This window comes from Hyaena hyaena, unplaced genomic scaffold (genome assembly GCF_003009895.1).
Source record: "Hyaena hyaena isolate Hyena2069 unplaced genomic scaffold, ASM300989v1 scaffold_369, whole genome shotgun sequence".
Lineage (NCBI taxonomy): Eukaryota > Metazoa > Chordata > Mammalia > Carnivora > Hyaenidae > Hyaena > Hyaena hyaena.
Window position 1 is genome coordinate 364,497 of NW_024081000.1, and position 22,059 is coordinate 386,555.

General features: G+C 43.7%; 1 protein-coding gene across 1 annotated transcript in view; it reads right to left on the reverse strand.

Moving 5' to 3' along the window:
• Nucleotides 1-15,770, reverse strand: part of RASEF (RAS and EF-hand domain containing) — a 74,075-nt gene extending 58,305 nt beyond the window's left edge. Inside the window, exon 1 of the mRNA XM_039250399.1 lies at nt 15,340-15,770. Coding sequence (XP_039106330.1) covers nt 15,340-15,770 — 431 coding nt within the window. The remainder of the gene's footprint in view (nt 1-15,339) is intronic.
• Between the last annotated feature and the right edge of the window lie 6,289 nt (nt 15,771-22,059).

Below are 22,059 nucleotides of genomic sequence, written 5' to 3' on the forward strand. Positions count from 1 at the left end.
CGGAGCCTGGAGCCTGTTTCAGAGTCTGTCACTCCCTCTCTCTCTGACCCTCCCCTGCTCATGCTGTCTCTCTCTCTCTGTCCTAGAAATAAATAAAACATTAAAAAAATAAAATAAAAAAAAAATAATAAAGCAGTGTCTGTTGAGCTCCTGGGAACTGAAAAATGCCTCATCCGAGAAACATAAGCGTGCAACTAGCGACTTTCTTATGGCTGAATTTTGGGACTTCTATCTGGTGGAACACTCCTGGGATTCCCTGTACCTCTCACATTGTATCCTTGTTAGCAGCGCCCAATTCAGGGACCAAAACTAGTAGCTGGGGACCTTAGAGGAAGAACCTTTCCTACTCTAATGAATTTCATCTGTTTCTCATTAATATTTCAGCCTTTGGACTTCTTGGCACAATCCCTTTCCCACAGCATCTGCAAGAGGGAAGGAGGGAGGGACGCCTGGGTGGCTTAGTCAGTTAAGCGTCCGACTTTCGCTTAGGTCATGATCTCGTGGTCCGTGGGTTCGAGCCCCTCATTGGGCTCTGTGCTGACTGCCAGCTCAGAGCCTGGAGCCTGTTTCAGATTCTGTGTCTCCCTCTCTCTCTGACCCTCCCCTGCTCACGCTGTCTCTCTCTCTCCTAGAAATAAATAAAAAACTTAAAAAAATTAAAAAAAAAAAAAAAAGAGGGAAGGAGGGAAAGAAGGAGAAGGAGGAGAAGGAAGACAGAAGCAAGCAAGCGGACAGTTTGCCCAGGAAAGGGCAGTAGTGTGGAATGCTGGCGTGGCTTGCCGTGGGCCAAGGCCACATCAATCCAGGTCAGGTGCTCAGTTCGGACTCACAGCTACTGTGATGAAGAATGGGACTACAGGGTAAGGACGGAGGGGTAGGGACGAAGTCCATTTCCCCCCAGGGGGCATCTCAGAGCCATAAACACATGCAGGGCAAGCCTTTTCTTGGCAGACAGAAAAATAATAGGAACCACAGAAAGTTGCACAGAAATGTGGTATGCTCTTTTGGAGTGTTTAGGCATTTGGAAGGGGTGCAGGAGGAATATAACATATGTATGGGGTTTTTCCAGATTCAAGTATATACATTTTATAGCCTAGAGCATTTTTAAAATGGTCTCTGATCTTTTCTCTTTTTTTTTTTAATGTTTTATTTATTTTTGAGAGAGAGAGAGAGAGAGAGAGAGACAGCGTGAGTAGGGGAGGGTCAGAGAGAGAGGGAGACACAGAATTCTAAGACAGGTTCCAGGCTCTGAGCTGTCAGCACAGAGCCCGACCTGGGGCTCAAACCCACAAACCATGAGATCATGACCTGAGCTGAAGCCGGATGCTTAACCGACTAAGCCACCCAGGTGCCCCTAAAATGGTCTCTGATCTTTTCAGGAATCTCAGAAACTGGGAACACCTGAAAAACTTTCTTAGCAGCTGTGGTTAATTTTATGTGTCAACTTGGCGAGGCTACTATACTCAAATACTTGGTCATACACGTCTGGCTATTGCTGTGAAGGCATTTTTTAAATGACACTAACATTTAAATCAGTAGGCTTTGAGTTAAGCACATTCCCCTCCATGATGCGGGCAAGCATCATCTGATGAGCTGAAGACCTTAAGATAAAAGACTGACCACCCTGGAGGAAGAAGGCATTCTGCCCATCCCTCTGCCTACAGTGACTCTTCCCTAGGTATCCAGCCTCCTGATCTACCTCTGTAGACTTTGAACTTGCCAGCATATGCAACCAAAGAAGCAAGTCCTTAAAATAAATTGTTTTCTCTCTCTTATACACACACACACACACACACACACACACACACACACACACATTTTATAGTTTCTGTTTCTCTAGGGAACCCTAAACAATATGGTAGTTTAAATCAATGCATTATTTTGGGGCCAATCTCACATAAACAAACATATACCAGCTTCACAGCATATACAAGCTAGCACTGCCTAAAAGAGATGAATAAGACTACTCAACTTATTCAGTTAAATAAATTGAATTCAGTGAGAACTGAATTATTTTTCACTTGGCGAATACGAACTTTAAGTGTCATTCACTGGAGTAGGCCACTTTTTAAGGGCTCCAAATTCTCAGCTATATCATAACATTTTAATTGTCACAGGGCTCATTAGGACTGTAACAACCTGTCTGAAGAATCTGCAGTTTTGTGGACTGATGGATTTTCACTGGCCTGAAGACAGCTTATTCACTGTAATCTTTTAGCAGCAAGGTGATGCATTATCCCCTTAGACCAGTATAAAGCCTCCAAATCTGTAGACACAGAACGAACCTCACACTTGGCCCTGACTTTGTACCTGGCCCTTCCCCCTCATGAATTTGTACTGAAGACCTGGACTGCTCCGCCACAATGTGTGTTCCTACAGCTTCAATCAGCTCGTTCCCTAGGTCAACAGGCAAGTGACCCTAAAATGGAAGCTGTGTTTCCCAGCATATTAAGGCTCTGCGTCCCCATGTATCAGCCACCAAATGTAAATCCATTCCAAAAGCTGCAGCAGCGGGCTGAGGTAAATTCAGGGCTGACACAATGCCCACTCAGCCGGGGGTCTTCCTCTGGGCACAGATGGTCCACGTGCTTTGTCTTGGTTCTCTCAGAGCTTTGTGCGTTTTGTCCTTGTCTCTGTAAGTCAGCAGCCACAACCTATATACCTCCTCCATCAAGCCACCTTCATCTTCAAAAAAATTAAATGTAATATCCTATATTTTTGTTTTTTAAAACATGTGCAGGTATTCCTGGACTGCATTTCTATGTCTACGTCTCTAACATGACTGGGGCGCCTGGGTGGCTCAGTCAGTTAAACATCCGACTTCAGCTCAGGTTATGCTCTCATGGTTCATAAGTTCGAGTCCCACATCAGGCTTTGTGCCGACAGCTCGGAACCTGGAGCCAGCTTCAGATTCTCGTCTCCCTCTCTCTCTGCCTCTTCCCTGCTCACACTTTGTGTCTCTCTCTCTCAAAAATAAATAAACATTAAACATTTTTTAAAAACTCTAATATGGCTTTCTTTTTTTATTGTGTTAGTATCTCATTAGGATTATTACTGGGTTTTTTTTTCAGTGTTCTGGTTACAAAGGTATACAATATTGAGTGATCTGCCCCATGCTATTTTTCTTCATACGTCCTACGTGTTTGCAGAGTACTATGTCTTTCCAGAATGCATGCACCCTGGTAGAGCAGAAATGCCTATACTGTAATTCATTAACATCCCCAAGCTGACCATTTCTGCCAGACTGTGAAGTACTTGCTGCACTGTGGGTCCCCAAGGAGGCAAAGAAAAAATATTTTGCATCACAAACACCAATGCTGGTTTATAGCATTTCCGTCAGAAAACATGACATATGAATGTCCTAAAACATGGATTTTCTAAGCAAATGTCGGTGGACTCTCCCAGAATTCTTCCACCCCAGCCCAGAGCAGACTATAACTCTGTTCTATGAAAGCAAGAATTACAAAGTGACCGTGTCACGACAAGGGATGATATGGTGCAGCCGCCATGCCCTATAGATGGGTCACAAGTCAGCAACTGTGCCACTAGCTCCCGGGAGCCCTTCCACCTCTGCCTGCAGGTGATGCTCTCACCACTGCTTTTGGATTTCAGAACGAATAACTCATTTGCATGCGTTTCCTTTATATCCAGAACATTTAAAAAATATTCCTGGTCAAAGATATTACAACCAAACGGCCGCCTGAACATGCTCCATAATTTTATTTTATTTTTTTATGTTTATTTATTTTTGAGAGAGAGAGAGAGCATTAGTGGAGGAGGGGCAGAGAGAGAGGGAGACACAGAATCTGAAACAGGCTCCAGGCCCTGAGCTGTCAGCACAGAGCTCGATGCGGGGCTCGAACCCACGAACTGTGAGATCATGACCCGAGCTGAAGTCGGACGCTTAACCGACTGAGCCACCCAGGCACCCCTCACGCTCCATAATTTTATAATTGTAAATAATCACAATGGGGTATTGTCGCTGAACAGGTTCATAAAATGTCCCAAAACTAAATTTTTAAAGAACTGAAATTGAACAGAGTGGCTGCCCCTGGTATGTGTATGTGGCTAGAGGGTATCCTCAGAATGTGTCCTGATCTCCAGCGTTTCTCCCTGCTCACCTAAAAGCAGCAGGTATGAGCACATTAAAGGGGCAAAGCTTGACAGACCCTGTATTTGGAACTGCTCAGAAACCAAAGACAGAAACAAAAAACAAGGCACAGAACTGTGATAACTCTTCAAATTTCTCATCTCTCTGAAAAAAAATCATATTTCTTTAACTTTTTTTCATGGTAAGAAACATACATGAAATCTATCTTTTTAACAAAATTTTCAGTGTACAGTCCTGTATTGAACATTATTGTAAAGCAAATCTCCAGAATTATTTCATCTTGGATGACCGAGATGTGACACCCATCAAACAACCCCCACCATCTCCTGCCCCGGCCCCTACAGCCACCATTCTACTTTCTCCTTCCAAGAGTCTGACTACTTAGGATACTTCATAGAAGGGGAATCATGCAGTTTTTGTCCTTCTGTGACCAGCTTATTTCACTTAGTGTAATTCCTCAAGGTTCATCTACGGTGTCCCACATTGTGGGAATTCCTTATTTTTTAAAGCTAAATGACATTCCATTGTATGTATATACACTTTCTTCATCCATTCATCTTAGATTGTTCCCACCTCTTGGCTATTGTGAATAATGCTACAATGATCACGAGTGCAGATATCTCTTTTGAGATCCTGATTTTAATCAATTCTCTTGTATACATACCCAGAAGTGGGACTGCTGGATCATATAGTAGTTTTGGAGGTTTTTTATGTTTATTTATTTATTTTGAGAGAGAGAATGAATGCACAGGTGTGTTGTGGAGGAGCAGAGAGAGAGAGAGAATCCCAAGCAGGCTCAGTCTGTCAGTGCAGATGGGGCTCGATCTCATAACCATGAGATCGTGACCTGAGCCAGAAATCAAGAGTTGGACATTTAACTGACTGGGCCACCCAGGCACCCCATATGGTAGTTCTATTTTTAATTTTGTAAGAAACCTCCACATTATTTTCCATCGTGGCTGCACCATTTTATATTCCCACCAGCAGTGAGCCAGGATTCCATTTCTCCACATCCTCACTAGGAGTCCTTACTTCCTGGTTTTTTGATAATAGCCATCCTAACAGGTGTGAGATGGTGACTCACTGTGGTTTTGATTTGCATATCCCTGACAATTAGTGATGTTGAGCATCTTTCCATCTCTGTGAAAAATTTTTTTGCCTGAAGGACAAAGTATTTCAACAGTAAAAGATAATACCACTGCAGTGTATTATACCTAAATCCTTTTAATTGTAAGCAGAAAGTCATTCCATTCTGATTGACTTTGGTCCAAGTCTCAAAAATTACGACATGCTTAAAAACTGTGACATACATTAAATGTTCTAGGTTCAAATGAAGAGAAAGACATCAGGGTATAAGAGGTTCTGGACATCCCAATGCATTCAGGACTCAGCCCTCCGCCCCCCGCCCAGGACACAACTATCAAGGCACCAAAACCTGGAGGCAGAAAATACTGCACAGCAACATCTGTTGAGCCTGAACAACGTAACTCCCAAAAGTACAATGATATCCAAGAGGGGAAAAAAGTAATAGAGAGAAACTGTCTTTGGGTCAAAAAATACTACTCACAAACTTGGGAAATGGAAGCAATAGCACAACTCCTTATTTAGGGGACCACGCAATCACATGCGCACATCAACATCGGGGTAAAACTATACCTGACACTTGAATTTACCAGGGTGTCTTCGAAGGTAGGAAACAAAAAATACAAACTAGAAATGGTAGCTTTCCCAACGCTATGCCTTGACCTTCAAAGAGTCTGCAAAATTAGAATTTCCTCTTAAAATCTGAATTTGTCACCATCTTTTATAAGCTGGCATCATTGACAGCACTGAGCCTGCATCCAGCATGACAGTTCACTCTGTCCTCCAGGTAAAGCAGAGGCTGGTTCTGGGTTCAGTGTTACCCACCTGGCCCGAAAGCCTCTGAGTTTGTGAGCCCCCTTCCATGACGTCACACACAACCCACAGGATGGTAAGAGAAGGGAACGTGGAGGTCATGTGACAGGTGCCTACAGTCTCTCACCGGAACTGTAACACCTAACACCACCACAGGAGCTAAAAGGACATGACTTCTGTATCGAAGACAGGAAGAAACTCTGAATTTTAGTTCACCTGTTTGATTTCTGACCACCAGGAAGAGCCGAACCCAGACCATCCACTCATGATTCTTCCCATTCTATAACCTTACTGATGCTGTCACCTCTGAGTAAAGACAAGCTGGCCAAGAAACTCTGATATCTGGCAGGGTACTATTTTAAAACACTCAGTGTCTAGCCCAGTCCCAGATACATGTGGGTATGAAGGAAAGAAGGAGAGAAGGAAGGAAGAAGGAGAAAGGAAAGGGGAAGGAAGGAAGGGAGGGAGGGAAAGGAAAGGAAAGGAAAGGAAAGGAAAGGAAAGGAAAGGAAAGGAAAGGAAAGGAGGGAGGAAGAGGGGGAGGAAGGATGGACAGACATAGAAAAAGGCAAAAAGAGGTTTTTTTCTGTTGGATAAATGACAAGATTAGAAGCAATTCCAGATGAACTTCTTCAACAGTATTATGCCCTCAAGTTAGAAGACAGACAAGATTAGAGCCCCTGGGTGGCTCAGTCGGTTAAGCATCCAACTTTGGCTCAGGTCATGATCTCATGGTTTGTGGGTGAGCCCCACGTCAGGCTCTGTGCTGACAGCTCAGAGCCTGGAGCCTGTTTCAGATTTTGTGTTTCCCTCTCGCTCTCTGCCCCTCCCCCACTTGGACTCTGTCTCTCTCAAAAATAAATAAACATTAAAAAAAATTTTAAATGACAGACAAGATTGATAGGCAATGAAAAATAAAGAAATGAACATTTCCAATCCTATATTGTTCTTGAGAATTTCAAGTCCTTTAATAACAATATATCTCACACTTGATTAACGTGCAGACCTTACTTAAAAATGTCTCCTATGAGTTCCAGAGTTGACATAAATATTGTCTATACCATGCTGCTTAATCAAGAACAAACATAAACCACATATAAACTTCTTATACTTACAGCTCCAAAACATTTAGAAGATCAACATGCATTTACAAAATCAATGAAATTAGAATTAGCAACCTTCATCTAATCAGAGAGGGGATGCACTTCCATCTGAAACTAAATTACCGTAGCCAACATCAATATAGTAGTAGGCTTGCATGTGGCTCTTTGGAGCACACCAACATGACCAAAACCCTGCTCTCCTATCACTTTCCACTGAGACCACAGACAATCCAGCGGTCTGTGCTGTCAGCCACTTGACATGAACATGTCATCCATCCACTGTTCTGCCTTCCTTGTCAGCCCACGAATGCAGCGCTGTGGGGTGCCACACAATCTTAACCACAAAGGCAGGCTCTGAAACAGTGCAGCCAAATCTGAAAGGTAGGAGTCATCCAGGCGATTCCAAATGTGGGCAAATCTGTTTGTGTTATATTTCACCGAAATGAAAACAAGAACATTCAGGATTCTAAGACTCCCAGGTACACATGCAAAGACCTCAAAGGCTCTGTGGCCCCTGATTTCAGAAACACTCTTGACATGAAATGTCCACAGCCTGGAGAATGTGCCAGGAGGCATTTTTTCATTGATTATACCACATGCCAGTTCCTTCAGGTCCTATGTATCAGAAACTCCTACATATCTCAGAAGGTGAGACAATAAGCTCTTTGAAGGTCAGGGTCAAGTCTGCAATGTCTCTAGTGCCTAGGACACTAGCAGGCACATCAAGTGAACGAGAGGAAGGATTACAGAAACATGTTTGAGCTACAGCATCTGTGTATCTTTTTATAAGACATACAGACTAAGTCCTTGAGGGTTACAGTTCACTATTCTCCTTTTATAACTACTCTGATAAAAGCAATTATAATTTGGAAAATCCTGAATATTTACAAGTTGAAGCAATGGAATTTTTTTTGAGGAACTAACTCCAGGAAAATCATGTGACATACATATATTCCCCCATTACAACTTCCCTGTAGAAAACAGTGTTTACTTTCCATTTTACAACCTGATAGAAGACTAATATCATCAAACAGAAGCAGGCTGAACACCCATGATAAAGAACCGCTTCCCATTTCTTCCTCCCAACTACATGCTGCAGTCAGAAGCTGCCTCAACAAGTTACACATGAAGCAAGAATGTACACTGCATACACCATCCTAGGAGGTAAAAACCCAGGCGTCTGAATGACCATGGTGCCCTAACCTCTCCCAGCCTCCACACCTCTGTTTGAGGCAGATCAGTGCGACAGGGCTACTTCCATTTTTCAAATGAAATAATTGTGTAACCCAGGCAGAAATGAAGAAACAGGCAAAGATTTCTTCTTTTTTCTTTATTTTTGAGAGAGAGACAGAAAGTGCAAGCAGTGGAGGGACAGAGTGGGGGAGGTGATGACAGATGATCTGAAGCCGACTTCACACTAACAGCAGAGAGCCCGATGCAGGGCTCAAACTCACAAAATGTGAGATCATGACCTGAGCCAAAGTCGGACGTTTAACTAAGCCACCCAGGCAACCCTAGAAACAGGTAAAGATTTCTATATGCACAGTGACAGGAGTAGTATCACCATGAATCTGAACAGTGATTCAGGGGAGAAGTAAGTCAAAACTTCAGGTTAAAAGACAAGCTAAGAGGGGCGCCTGGGTGGCTCAGTCAGTTAAGCATCCGACTTCAGCTCAGGTCATGATGTAACAGCTCATGGGTTCAAGCCTCGCATTGGGCTCTGTGCTGACAGCTCAGAGGCTGCTTCGGATTCTATGCCTCCCTCTCTCTCTCTCTGCCTCTCCTCCCTTGTCTCTCTCTCTCAAAAATAAATAAGCATCAAAAAAAAAAAAAAAAAGACAAGCTAAGAGAGCAGTCTATGGTTCTTGGAAAGCAGTCTTCTGAAGGACACCCCATTTTAAGCCTTTTTCTTTATGTCCACACCATAAGGGCGGGATAAAAATTCTCTTATCAAAACCTGAGAACAAAGACCTGAACAATCAGTGAGATCTCACAGTCTGAGCAGGCTACCAACCACATGGCCAGAATCAATGGTCTTCTAAGGACAGGAAGGCCAGAACACATTGCTGGGGCCAGGGGGCCTTGATGAAATTATTATCTGGAGATGAAATTCAAATATCAAAACCAGCAAGTGGAGCCCATAAAAGCCAAGCTGCGGACAGACTCCTACAAAGCCCAGGAGCAAGTCTTGGTAGGTTCGAGGCAGAGCTGTGTTTTTTGTTTTTTTTTTTTTTTATTTTTTAATGTTTCATTTATTTCTGAGAGAAAGAGAGAGAGAGATGGCATAAGCAGGGGAGGGTCAGAGAGAGAGGGAGACACAGAATCCGAAGCAGGCTCCAGGCTCTGAGCTAGCTGTCAGCACAGAGCCTGACATGGGGCTCAAACCCACAACCGTGAGATCATGACCTGAGCTGAAGTTGGATGCCTAATCAACTGAGCCACCCAGGCGCCCCAGAGCTGTGGTTTTCTTAACAAATAAGTTTCTCCTGCTCAGCAGCAGGGTACTGAATGACACACCGAATTACAAAAGACATACTAAAGAGGAGAAAACAAAAAAAGCAAAAGACCAGCAACAGTTGAAATATAAATATCCATATAAACACCCCACTTCTGAGCCCAGAAAAGGCAGAGAATTCTGGAAGCCTGTGGCTAGTACACTGACAGATCCCAAAGCCAGCACCAGAGGCAAATGTCATACCCAGGCAAAAACACCCTTAATCCTCTTCCAGGACTGGGATCCAACCCACTGTAGTGTCTCAAGGCTGGAACAAATCTTTACCTCCTCGGATAAGCACCAGATACATTCCTGGCCACATGAGGAGAAAATATATATTTATCTACAAACACACAAGATGCCCACATTTTGGAGATACTCAAGAGCTAAAATCAGATAGAACAAAGCTGATTTTTTGCCTTTCCCGTCTCTAGGTGGCTCACGGCCATTAACTCATTCAGTGGAAAGAGAGGGGAAACTGAGACACTATCCCATCTGTCCATCTATCTGTTCATCTCTGTCTTTCCCCTCCCTTCACCTGTACCCCCTCTCGCTCCAAGTCTCCAGTCCTCTTTCTGAGTTTATCTTTCTCTGCCTTCATCTCTCTTCTGCCTCCCCATCTTGTGATCTTGTATCAGATCACAGAAAGGAAGAGCCTTCGTGAAACAACCATGCTATTATAAAAGAAGACAACCACAGAGCACCTGGGTGGCTCAGTCCATTAGGCATCTGGCTTCAGCTCAGGTCAAGATCTCATGGTTCATGAGTTTGAGCCCCACGTCGGGCTCTGTGCTGACAGCTCGGAGCCTGGAGCCTGCTTCGGGTTCTGTATCTCCCTCTCTCTCTCTCTCTCTCTCACTCTCTCTCTGCCCTTCCCTGGCTTGTGTGTTGTCTCTTTCTCTCTCTCAAAAACAAATCAACGTACATACATACATACATACATACATACATAAATGAAGGCAACCAGACTGGAAAGGGCTAACATGGAACCCAAGAAGGGGAAACGTAAAAGAAACCCTGAGCAGCAGGGAAGCTATACTTCATAGCTACATGTTTTAATCATGTCCTGCTTAAGTAGGATTGGTGTTCAGCCATGGATCTTTTTCTCAGTTTCCATAATCATCCCTATAGCTATATGGAGATGCTGAAGTACACTGTTTTTGACACTGCATACACAACTCACAGGTCGGTAGTTTTAGTTCTTCTCAATTAAATTTATTGCTTCTAAATTGTCAATATAAAAGCCTCCCCTTCAGCACTGTGTGCAGAAAGGTCACAAATCATGAGAAATAGACCCATCTGGGTGCCTGAACAAATGGTGCCTGGCGGGTGCCCAATCACACTAGCACCTGTCACCTTACCAGCACCACCTTGGGTCTGTCCCTGATCTGGCCATCATTTACCTGTGCCCACACACAAATCCACTGTGCATCTGGTGGTAGCTGGATCCTCACAGTTCTGTTTGTGAAAACATGGGGTTCTAAGCTGATCTTTCAAAGTGAAATCAAGTCACAAACAACATAATTGCAGCAAATGGAGTTGAGGAAGCTCTGAAAAGCTTCAGCTCCAACTAGAGGAAAGAGTTCTGCCATCCCCCCGACTCCTGGTCAAATGCTCAATGTACCCACAGCGCACAGGCACACGGACACACACACACGCACCTTATGTCCCTCCCTCCTTGCTGACCTTGGAACACCACAACCAGCTCACACCTGAATATTAAAAAAGAAGAAGGAAGGAATCAACAAAACCAATGAAGAAAATGCACATAACATGATCGAACTGCATTCTCAGTATACGAACCAAGGAATCAAAGAACACAGGTTTATTCCATTCGTTTTTGCAAACATTTACCAGGCATATTTATTATCTACTAGGTACAAAACTTTCTTTCATAACGCCCCTGGCACAAGATATTGGGCAGGCTAGGTTATTACGAGTCTGTTCTCTGTCTCTCGCCCAACATTCTCTTCCTGCTTCGTGGAGTTTTCTTGGCCCTGTATGATCTTCCTTCCTGAATTCTCTTATATAACCACATCGCCAGGCCCAGTCTGGGTTCACCAGCCGGCTGACCTAATTCCAGTTCTCTAGGAAGTGGTGATGACCATCCTGATCCTGAAGACCACTTACACCTGCCCAGCTCTCAGCTTAACAGGTCACTTGACTACTCGGGACATTTTCTCTTTTATCTGCTAAGTAAAAACCAACTTGTGAGTGTGCTGTCCCACAGCCCAGAGACCATTCTGATCCTTTCACACAGTGCAACGTTATTTCTTCTCTGAGATCACAATTACTGATGACTGGGGAGTTTAACCCAAACTTGCTTAGTATTTTACACCAGAAGCTTGGATGGTCTTACAGAGAGAAATTCTGTCAACACTACCATATTTTGCCCTTAAAGGAGCCCAACTCTTTTATCTATACCTGTTCTTCTCACACTAGGCATGAAAACCCCTTGGATAAGCATGGGATAAAGCCACCAGAACAAATGGCACATCCTCCTAGAGAAATAATTTTCCCACTGGAGGAAAATATAATATTTTACATTAAAATAAGCTCCAATGTATTATGGAGAAAAATGAACAAGTGCATGACCTTTTTTACTGTATCTTTATTTTTGAGAAAGAGAAAGCATGTGCATGCACTCGCCCAGGACCAGGACAGAGAGTGGGGGAAAGAGAGAGAATCTTAAGCAAGCTCCATGCTCAGCGCAGAGCCTGATGCCGGGCTTGATCCCATGACCCTGGGATGATGATGACCTGAGCCAAAATCAAGAGTCAGATACTCCGAGCCACCGAGGTGCCCCCATGACCTTTTTAAAATAAAAACCCAAGGGGCGCCTGGGTGGCTCAGTCAGTTAAGTGTCCAACTTCGGCTCAGGTCATGATCTATCTCACAGTTCATGGGTTCGAGCCCCGCGTCGGGCTCTGTGCGGACAGCCAGCTCAGAGCCTGGAGCCTGTTTCCAATTCTGTGTCTCCCTCTCTCTGATCCTCCCTTATTCGCTCTGTCTCTCTCTTGCTCTCTCTCAGAAATAAAAAACATTAAAAATTTTTTAAAACTAAAAAAATAAAAACCCAAGACTTCAAAGAAAGCTCCTGGTTGCAGTAGCCCCTTGGGTTATGTCCTGTATGTATGGAATTTCTTGCAAATAACCCTCTCTCCTTTAAATGTTCTTTCATGAATTTTTTGAGAAATGTTTCACCAGCACTATACATTTTCTGAAGGCATGAACTACATTTCATCCTTTTTGTCCCCAGGGACCTAGGACAGTACCTAAGACAGTGTCGGACACAAAATAAGCACTCAATAATGTTTGCAGAATTAATTTGGCTGAAATAATGCCAACGGCATTATCAGCAACAAAGGAGTTCTGTCACATTTGGAGGAGAGGAACAGAAGGTGAACAGCTGGATGAGGAAAGTAGAATGGAAGCAACTGAATTTACCAAAAACAGTTAATGGCTGCCATGGTAACAATCAGATGCAGCAGTTCAGTTTAGTTCTTTTCCACTTGAACAAGTACAGGAAGGCAAATATTGTACTTGTTAATCTCCAATCAGAAGGGGGTGGGGCTTAAAACAAGTCTACTGGTGAAGCTGGTGCCCATTAAATTCAGAAACATTTGAAGAGTTTGGAAATGTACCATGATAATTACAATATCACCAATACAGTTAAATCCTGGTTTGTATACTGATTCTAAGAAGATCAATCTAAATCACTTAATGGTTAAGTGTCATATATATGCTTCTGAGGGTTGACAACTGTGAAAAATAGATCCCCGTGTGGATATAAAGCATGGCCTGGGTTCACCTTTCTTTATTCCTAAAATTGTTACCTTTTTTCATTAGTCAGACCCAAACCAAGTTACAGATAAGAGATAACTCAGTACTGTTTATAGCAATGTTTACATTTTTCTACTTTCCTGGTAGAGCCATTGCATTTTAATTCATTTGCAAATAATAGAAAAATGGGTATCACACCCACTTTCTCTACACAATCTGTCTCATACTGCACTGAGTCACTCTCCATGCCTCCCTTTCCAAACTGGAGGGAGGAGCTGGGCAGAGGAGGAAGTGGGACCCAGATCTGCAGGTCCACACTGTGAATGAGTGAGGCAGACCGCTGTCCCCTCCCAGGGCTATTTGCTTTTCTGAATCTTACGTCTAAGATATGTGAACTGCCAGCCAAAACGACACCTTTCAGTTCTTAATAATGACAGCGCCCCATAAACTTTTAACCAAAATTCCAAACAGAGAGCAGAAATACATTTTACAGCATTCACGTGTTTGTAGTGCCTGAGGAAGGAGTGAAAACAGCAGTTCAAGACATACCAAGGCAAGAAAGCTGGGACAGATGCAAATTACTTTTGCATAAAACCTGACTATCTTTCTCTCCCTGCCCTGCTCCTGCAGGCATTCCCTGAACCCCTGAGAATTAAGTTACTAACTTGATATTATTTCTGTCGGAGCCATAGGAGAAGAGAACTGGTTGTATGGTTTTATCACTTGATTCCATTGTATAAAACCAGTTTTTCAGTGCAACAACATCTGGGATCAAATCCCTGCTCTTTTTATTAACTAGTCAAGTCCTTTAATGTTTTACAAGTCTAAATGTCTGAGTCTTTAAGTTTCTCCACCATTCAGAGATAAGAAGATCCACCTCTCAGGGTTGTTGCAAAAAAAATTTTTTTTTTATATTTTTATTTATTTCTAGGAGAGAGAGAGAGAGAGAGAGAGACAGCGTGAGCAGGGGAGGGTCAGAGAGAGAGGGAGATGCAGACTCTGAAATAGGCTCCAGGCTCTGAGCTGGTAGTCAGCACAGAGCCCGACGTGGGGATCGAACCCACGAACCGCGAGATCATGACCTGAGCGAAAGTCGGTCGCTTAACCGACTAAGCCACCCAGGTGCCCCTTAAAAATTTTTTTTTAATAATTATTTTTTAAGTAAGCTCTAGGTCCGACGTGTGGTTTGAACTCACCACCCCAAGATCAAGAGTCGCACGCTCCGCTGACTGAGCCAGCTGGGTGCCCCTAACATCGGCTTGTTACTCTTTNACTCTGAAACAGGCTCCAGGCTCTGAGCTGGCAGTCAGCACAGAGCCCGACGCGGGGCCCGAACCCACGAACCGCGAGATCATGACCTAAGCGAAAGTCGGACGCTTAACCGACTAAGCCACCCAGGCGCCCCAGGGTTGTTGCAAAAATTAAATGAACGAACTCTGTAAAATGCCTAGCACGCAGTACGCATCCATGAATACGCAAGTCCAGCCATATAAATGCCAGATATGTTTGGTCTTCTATGTAGTTGTCGGAAAACAACACATACAAAAACTACTTATAGAGGATGCTGATCGAAGCGACCCTCCTGCAGCCTGGGGGCCTTGGTAAAAGGTGCGATTAAATCTCGGGAGCGATCCCAAACCCTTGCCTGGGAAGAAACTCTGGACCCTGCGGATTTCACTGGGACCCAGGTAATTAACAAAGTGCCCTGTGCAGGGCTCAGAAATGAGCAAGCAGAACTTTCCCCCCAAAACCCGGACTCTGAACGCATCCCGTTCTTCAACTCTAAAGGGTCTCGTCTTGAAAAAGTTAGAGTCCGTGGATGCAGAAAAGAAACTCACAAACGTTAGGGCCCAGTGGGTCTACCCACTCGTGAGTTAAGAGGGAGACGGCAGCGCACCCGGGAATCCAGGAAACCCCATCCTCGCCTCCCGCCCTCCAACCCACACACCCACCTGGGGATGAACTTGGCCTCTTCCCCGAGTCGCTCCTGGAAGTCCTGCCAAGCCTGGACGGGGCTCGCCCGACCCCAGGGGGATGCCAGCGCCTCCGCAGCTTCCTCATCGCCCTCGTCCTCCACTCCGTCGTCGGGTTCGGGCCCCACCTCGGCCGCGGCCGGCGCGGGCTCCCGAGGCCCCCAGCCCCGGCGCCGCCCTCCGCGGCGGGCCCCGCGGAAGCCGCGCGCGAACTCCTGGAAGGTGATGGCGCCGTCGCGGTCCGCGTCCAGACGCTGGAACACGGCCTCGGCGTCTGCCGGCCGCACGCGCAGCTCCGCGCACAGCGCGCCGAACTCCTCGCGCTCCAGGCGCCCCGAGCGGTTCGCGTCGCAGGCGGCGAAGACGGAGCGCAAGCGGGCCAGCTCCTCCTGGTCCCTGTCCGCTTCCATCCCGCCGGGTGGGGACAGCGCAGACAGCTCCCGGGCGCGACGGGGCGCGCTGCCCGCCGGGGCTGTGGTGACGGCAGGGACTCCGGGGCCACCTGCTGCCGCCGGGAGCCGCGGCGAGTCCGGCGAGTCCGGCAGGTCCGGCCACTTGCAGGAATGTCCGGGCGGGGCGAGGCGCCTGGGAGGCCGGGGGCGGCGCGCTCCGACGCCTGTCCCAGGCGCTGCCCCAGCGGGCCCGGGTGCCGTGCGAGAGCGCCCCCGACTCGGCGCACCGCGCAGCCCCGCCCGCAACTGAGCGCCCGGGTGCGGCGGCCCGCGCTTCCCCGGCGGGCCGGCTCCGCCCAGCCAGGTGGGAGGGACGCCCGGCCCCGGTTCCCACGCCTCCGGATCCCAACGCGCTCTCCGCGCCAAGCTCGGGCCCGCAGAGCCTGGGGTACGGGCTCCTGGGTTTAGGGGCCCCTCTCCGAACCACCGCGGGGCTAGCGTCGCCAGGCCCTTCCGCGTAGACACTGCTCAGTAAAGCCAAGAGCTGGCACAAGTGTGCAAAGCTAACCGGACAGAAAGAGAAAAGAAAGATAGGCGTAGGATTCCAAATTGGTGAATGTTATGTGAATTTTATTGTGTTGAAATTCCGGGAAATTGGTAAACTTGTGCATATACTAGGTTTTTGTTTTTTGTTTTTTTACAAAGTAAACTAGAAGTTTTACAAAAGACCCCATTCTCTGATTTTACCGGTTTTGCTCTAACTCAGGTCCTTCCAACATTAAGGTGCAACTGGTTAATACATTTTAGAAATCACAAAGATTTTCCAGATACCCACATCCAAATATTTTTTTCTCATTCTATGTTTCCTCAATCCGAGAAAAAATTAATAACCAGGGCACCTGGGTGGCCCTGTCGGTTAAGCATCTGACTTCTGCTCAGGTCATGATCTCGCCCTTGATGAGTTCAAGCCCTGTGTGGGGCTCTGCTGACAGCTCAAAGCCCAGAGCCTGCTTCTGATACTGTGCCTCCCTCTCTCTTTGTCCTTCCCCTGCTCTCTCTCGCTCTCTCTCTCTTTTTCTCTCAAAAAAATTTTTTTAATTTAAAAAAAAGAGTTAATAGCCAAAATCCTTTGACAGACAGCAACATTTAAACAAGATGGGGGTTGCTTTCTTCTTTTTTTAAACAAATCTTATGGAAATTATATATCCAAAAGCATGTTACCCTTTGATTTTAAACACTTATTTCAATGATGCTATTGTCTTTAATACTGACTGTTTAATGCGTACAAGATCTTTAAAATTCTATCATTTTGATTTTTTTTTAATCTTGTCCGGTTTCCAAGAGACCCTTACTCTCTCATATGACTTATGCATATGTCCCCTTTGGTGACTCTATTAGCCTGTGAAAATGCATTTTGATTATTCCTACTTTATTTACTTTGTCCGTTCCCTCCATGCCTTTCACTTTTTTTTTTTATTTACTGCCAGTTCTTTTAGTTGTGAGTCTGTATTTCCATTTTATCTCATTCTGGATTTTCTTTATTGCTTATTACTTTGATTTTTTATATGATTAAAATAAAGTAGGGGATTTGACTGACATTCTCCCAGGCTGGTGTTCTTAAACATAAAGCTAAGCGCTAACCCTCTGAGGAACTGTTAATTCTTGAATAGTACAATAAACAGGGTCAACACTCAGCATCTATCAAGCTGTAAATACCACTGATAATCGCCATCTGTAAATTTAACTGGTAAATTATGAGAGGCATTCTATTAGAGGCCCCGGTCTTAGCAATCTAATTGCTAAGTGAATAGTGTTCCATACAAGTGGACAGCTAATACATTGAAATGAATTTTATCATTCGTGCAATATAAATTGTTATTGATTTCGAGTTTATGTGCTTTCCTGTTTACTCTAAAGATTGATTTTTCCATATAAAGTAAAAAGTGGCTAGCTTGGTAATGCCTTTAAAGCTTTAGAAATAAACATGTTAAACTGAATCTTTGAAGTATTATTATCATTATACTGTTAGCAACTAAATATCTGCAGTTTTCAAAATAGCTGACAATATTTGTAACTGCTTACATAGAAGTGCCTTCTTGAAAACTGCTCATGCAACTTCATTCCTGAATTCACTCTGACCTTTGCACTTGGTTTCTAAATGCTTATATTTTTTGACCTGCTCTGCCATTTCACTGAGTCCCTTTGCTGAAGGGTCATCAAGAAATACAGATTATTCCAAATGTCTTGTGTACACATATTTTCATTTCTGGTGATAGTGATCCACTCCAGACCTACTACAAGTTATCTGTCACTGCCTAAGAACACAACACAGTGATTTAAGACAGCTGCCAATTTCATTTGTTCATAATTTCATTGTCATCAGGTTGGTCAGAGCTCAAGTCCTTTTTCTGCCGGCTTGCCTGGGATCATGTAGTCATGGTGGCTTCACTGTGGCTGCATGGTGTTAGAAAGCCTCGCTCCTGTCTGGAAGTTGGTGCGGGCTGTGAGTTGGATTGTGTGTCTGCCGAAGGCTAGCATGGTGGCGGTGATCCAAGAGAAGTCCCAATGCACAGAGGCCTTTCCGGCCTCAGTTTGTGTGGTGGTTGCTGATATTCCATTGATCCAAGGCAAGTCACATGGCGAAGCCTTACATCAGTGTGGGAGGGGACTATACAAGGGCACGGATATGGGGAGATGTGCTTTATTAGAGACCCTTTACTGTAACAACATACCATAGCTAGGGGACTGGGACAGCACTAATACATTTCCTCAAGTTCTTGTCCTGCTGACCTCTGTCCATTCTACATAACCACAACTGGATAGTTCTTTTAAATGCCAATTATTCTGTCCTTCTAGAGCTCAGTTGTTCTTAAACTGGGTAATTTTGTTGGCGAGGAGACACTGGGCAATGTGTGGAGACATTTTTGGTTGCCACCATTTGTAAAGGGGGAGATTATACTAGCATCTCGTAGGTAGAGGCCACAGATACTGCTAAGCATCCTGTGATCCACAGCACTAGCTTCGCATGATAAAGAATTATCTGGCCAAAAATATCAATAAAGATTAAGAAAGCCTGCACACACAACCCCCCCCCAAAAAAAAGAAACCCTAGCTCATAAACTCCCAGAGGTTCCCCAGTAAAAAGAGAACCAAGGGTGAACTCTTCATCTGGTCATTCATAGTCTTCTATCTTCCTTTAATCTCCCATCAGGGCTCCTACAATCCCCAAAGAAGCCACCCTTGATTATATAATTAATGTTAATAGTGTCTTATTGTCATTACAAAATGTAAATATCAAACACCCTTTAACTTTCCCCTCTTTGGTCTACCAAACCATTTCCCAGCCTCAGTGGAAGAGTTGGATTCTGCTTTTCCTACCAAAGTTTCCACAATTTCATTGTGACCTGTCACTTATAAGGGCATTGCTTGGTTTGTATTATGTCACCTCAAATAAACAGGCCACAGGAATGCTTTTTTTTATGGTTTTGTTTTTCAAGTTAAAATGGTAATCCATCTGGAATTCAGTTTGGGTCAGGTGTGAGTTGTAGATTTAACGTCACTATTTTTCTGGATTTCTACCTAGTTGTCTCAACTGTTTATTCAACTGTCTCTTCCCCATGGATTTGCATGTCACTTTTAGCATATACTTAATTCCTCCCTGTATTTGGGTTTCTTTCTGGACTTTCTAGTCTGTTCTGTCAAGAATCACTCACATTCTGAAAGGGCGCTTCAACTTACAAAAAGATTCCTAAAGTTCTTTTAGGAATCGTCTTTTGTATTTTTAAGTGTTTGCTTAGACATCAGTAAGTACGGGTCAGAGAAGGTCAGGGAGAAGAGCGGAGGAGGCAGTGAAGCTTAGAACTAATTTGTGAGGCACAAGCACAAATTGATAATACATCTGAAATTGTCATGTAAATCAGCTAATTTACAGAAAGAGTAAGGATCCTTCTGTGTATCTAAAACGTGAGGTACCTCTGCAAAGCCACTCACAAGTTACTGAGGAATGCTTTTGAATATACCAGCAATATACTCAGGGGAAGGTCTGGGTTATATAATCTGTCTCTGATTTTTTTTAAGAAAGAGGGGGAAGAAAGAAATAGGAAGCATTTCTTTTCTATTTTAGCATCCAGAAACAGCTAGCGAGAAATTGGAGATAACAGAGCAACCTTTGAGAGCCAGTGAATCAGTAGGTAAAGAGAGCTTGCCTGTATTTATCAGCATGACTTTGAGATAGATCAGCTTGCTCTGTGTCTGCTCAAGGATTTTAAAAATCAGAGAAAATCTTGATAGAGTGTGTTTCTCAAAACAGTGAAAAAATATTATTGTGAACAAGCACATTTCTAAGACACACACCGAAAAAAACTGGAAAAGAATTCTACTGTATCCCTTCTTGGATGAGATAAAGAAAGCTGTTGATATTTGTTAAATCTAAAATTCCCTAAATGTATTAACTATGGAAGTAAGAGTTTTGGTTTCATTTTGGCTGTTTCCATTTCTGAGGGCTTTCCATCAAGTTAATGATCTTGAGAACATACTTTGGGAAACCTCTTGACAGACAATGACCAGGGTGATAAGTCAGGAGAAATTATCCCTTGCCACAATTGGCCCAATTTCCTAGAGCGAGGAATAAGCCCCACCACTTAACCTCTTCTTCACCCAGTAAACGGGAGAGGCTTTTAATGGAAGCCTTTGTAATCTATCCTGTAGGATTTCCTTCAGGTGCAAGAGCCTTCCTCAAAGTCACTTAACACTGCAGTTACTCTCAGAAAGCTCCAGTAAGCCTGTTAAGATGCAACTAGATATCCAAGTAATGGCATACCACTGAGGGACCAATTAGTAGGTTCAAACCTATGCGCCCTTCAAGACCTTGAGTCTTCACTCTCTCATGAATACCTGCCATGGCTGGCTGTTCCAAAGGAAGTTACAGGAAAATTCTAAAGATTTTACAAAAAAGAATGTGTCAGCGAATTTACATCATAGTGATTTACTTACTCTTTATGTAAATTTGAAAAAAGAGAAAAGGATGATGTAACACCCATATACCCAGAAATTGCAAGTGTGAACATTTTATCAGATATATTTTTTTTGGAAATAGAGCATACAGATCCAGTTGAACTTCTTCTTTGATTATATATTCTTTCTGTAATCAGTAAACAGCATTGGTGTGTGTGTGTATGTGTTGGCAGTTAACAGACTTTGGTAAATCTTTCATTATAAAAAATTAAATATCTCTATAATGTTCTAAACTGTAGAAACACAAACCAGAGCAAGATAGACCATTCAGCACTAGAACTGGGTGAGAAGAGTTGAGTTTCAAACTTCTGATCCCATTTTTTGATGACTAAGCAAAGCTCATATGTCATTTTCCCATATTAAAAAAAAGTCTCCTACGTACATCTTGTTTCACTCAGTCGAAACAAAAGTTTGCATTTCGTATTATATATGCAGGTAATATAAAAAGAAATTCAGTGCAGTGAAAATACAACCATCTCAGTTCAACTTTTGGACAGTTAGGAAAAAAAAGGCCAACTGTGATAAACAGAACTGTCCAAAAGCCCCCAAATTCCCCATTCGCTGGTATATATGCTCTGTATAATCCCTTCTTTTTCACAGTGAGCAGATCTTACGAATGATAGGATGATCACTCTTGTGATTACATTATGTTATTTCAGACTGGGCGGTCTGGAGTGAGATTCTCCTGCTGGTCTTGAAAAAGTAGCCACCATGTTGTGAGAGGACTCCATGGCTAGGACCTCAGAGGTTAGATTTAATGCAAATAGTCTCTTCTAGAGTTTCATGTAAATAGAATCATTCAGCATGTACTCTAATATGCCTGGCTTCTTTTGCTCAGCATAATTATTTTAGGTTGATTCATATTGTTTCATATTTCAATAATTCATTCCTTTCTGGTAATATGTAAGATTGAATTATACATATACACCACATTGTGTTTTATCCATTATTTTGTTGATTGACATTTGGGATAGTTCAAGATTTTGACTGTTATGAATAAAGATGCTGTAATTATTCCCGTACAAGACTTGGTGAGAAGGATGTGTCCATTTCTCTCGGGTAAATTCCTAGGAGTGAGATTTCTGAATCAGATGGTAGGTTTCTGTTTAACTTTACAAGCAACTGTTTTCCAAAGTGATTGGAATTTTACATTCCCACCAGCAGTGTAAGAGAGTTCTAGTTGCTCCACATTCTTGCCAACCCTTAGTGCTACCAGTCTTTTTCATTTTAGCAGTTCTATGGGATGTGTATTGGTATCCCTTTGTGCTTTTAATTTGCATTTCTCAGGGCATCT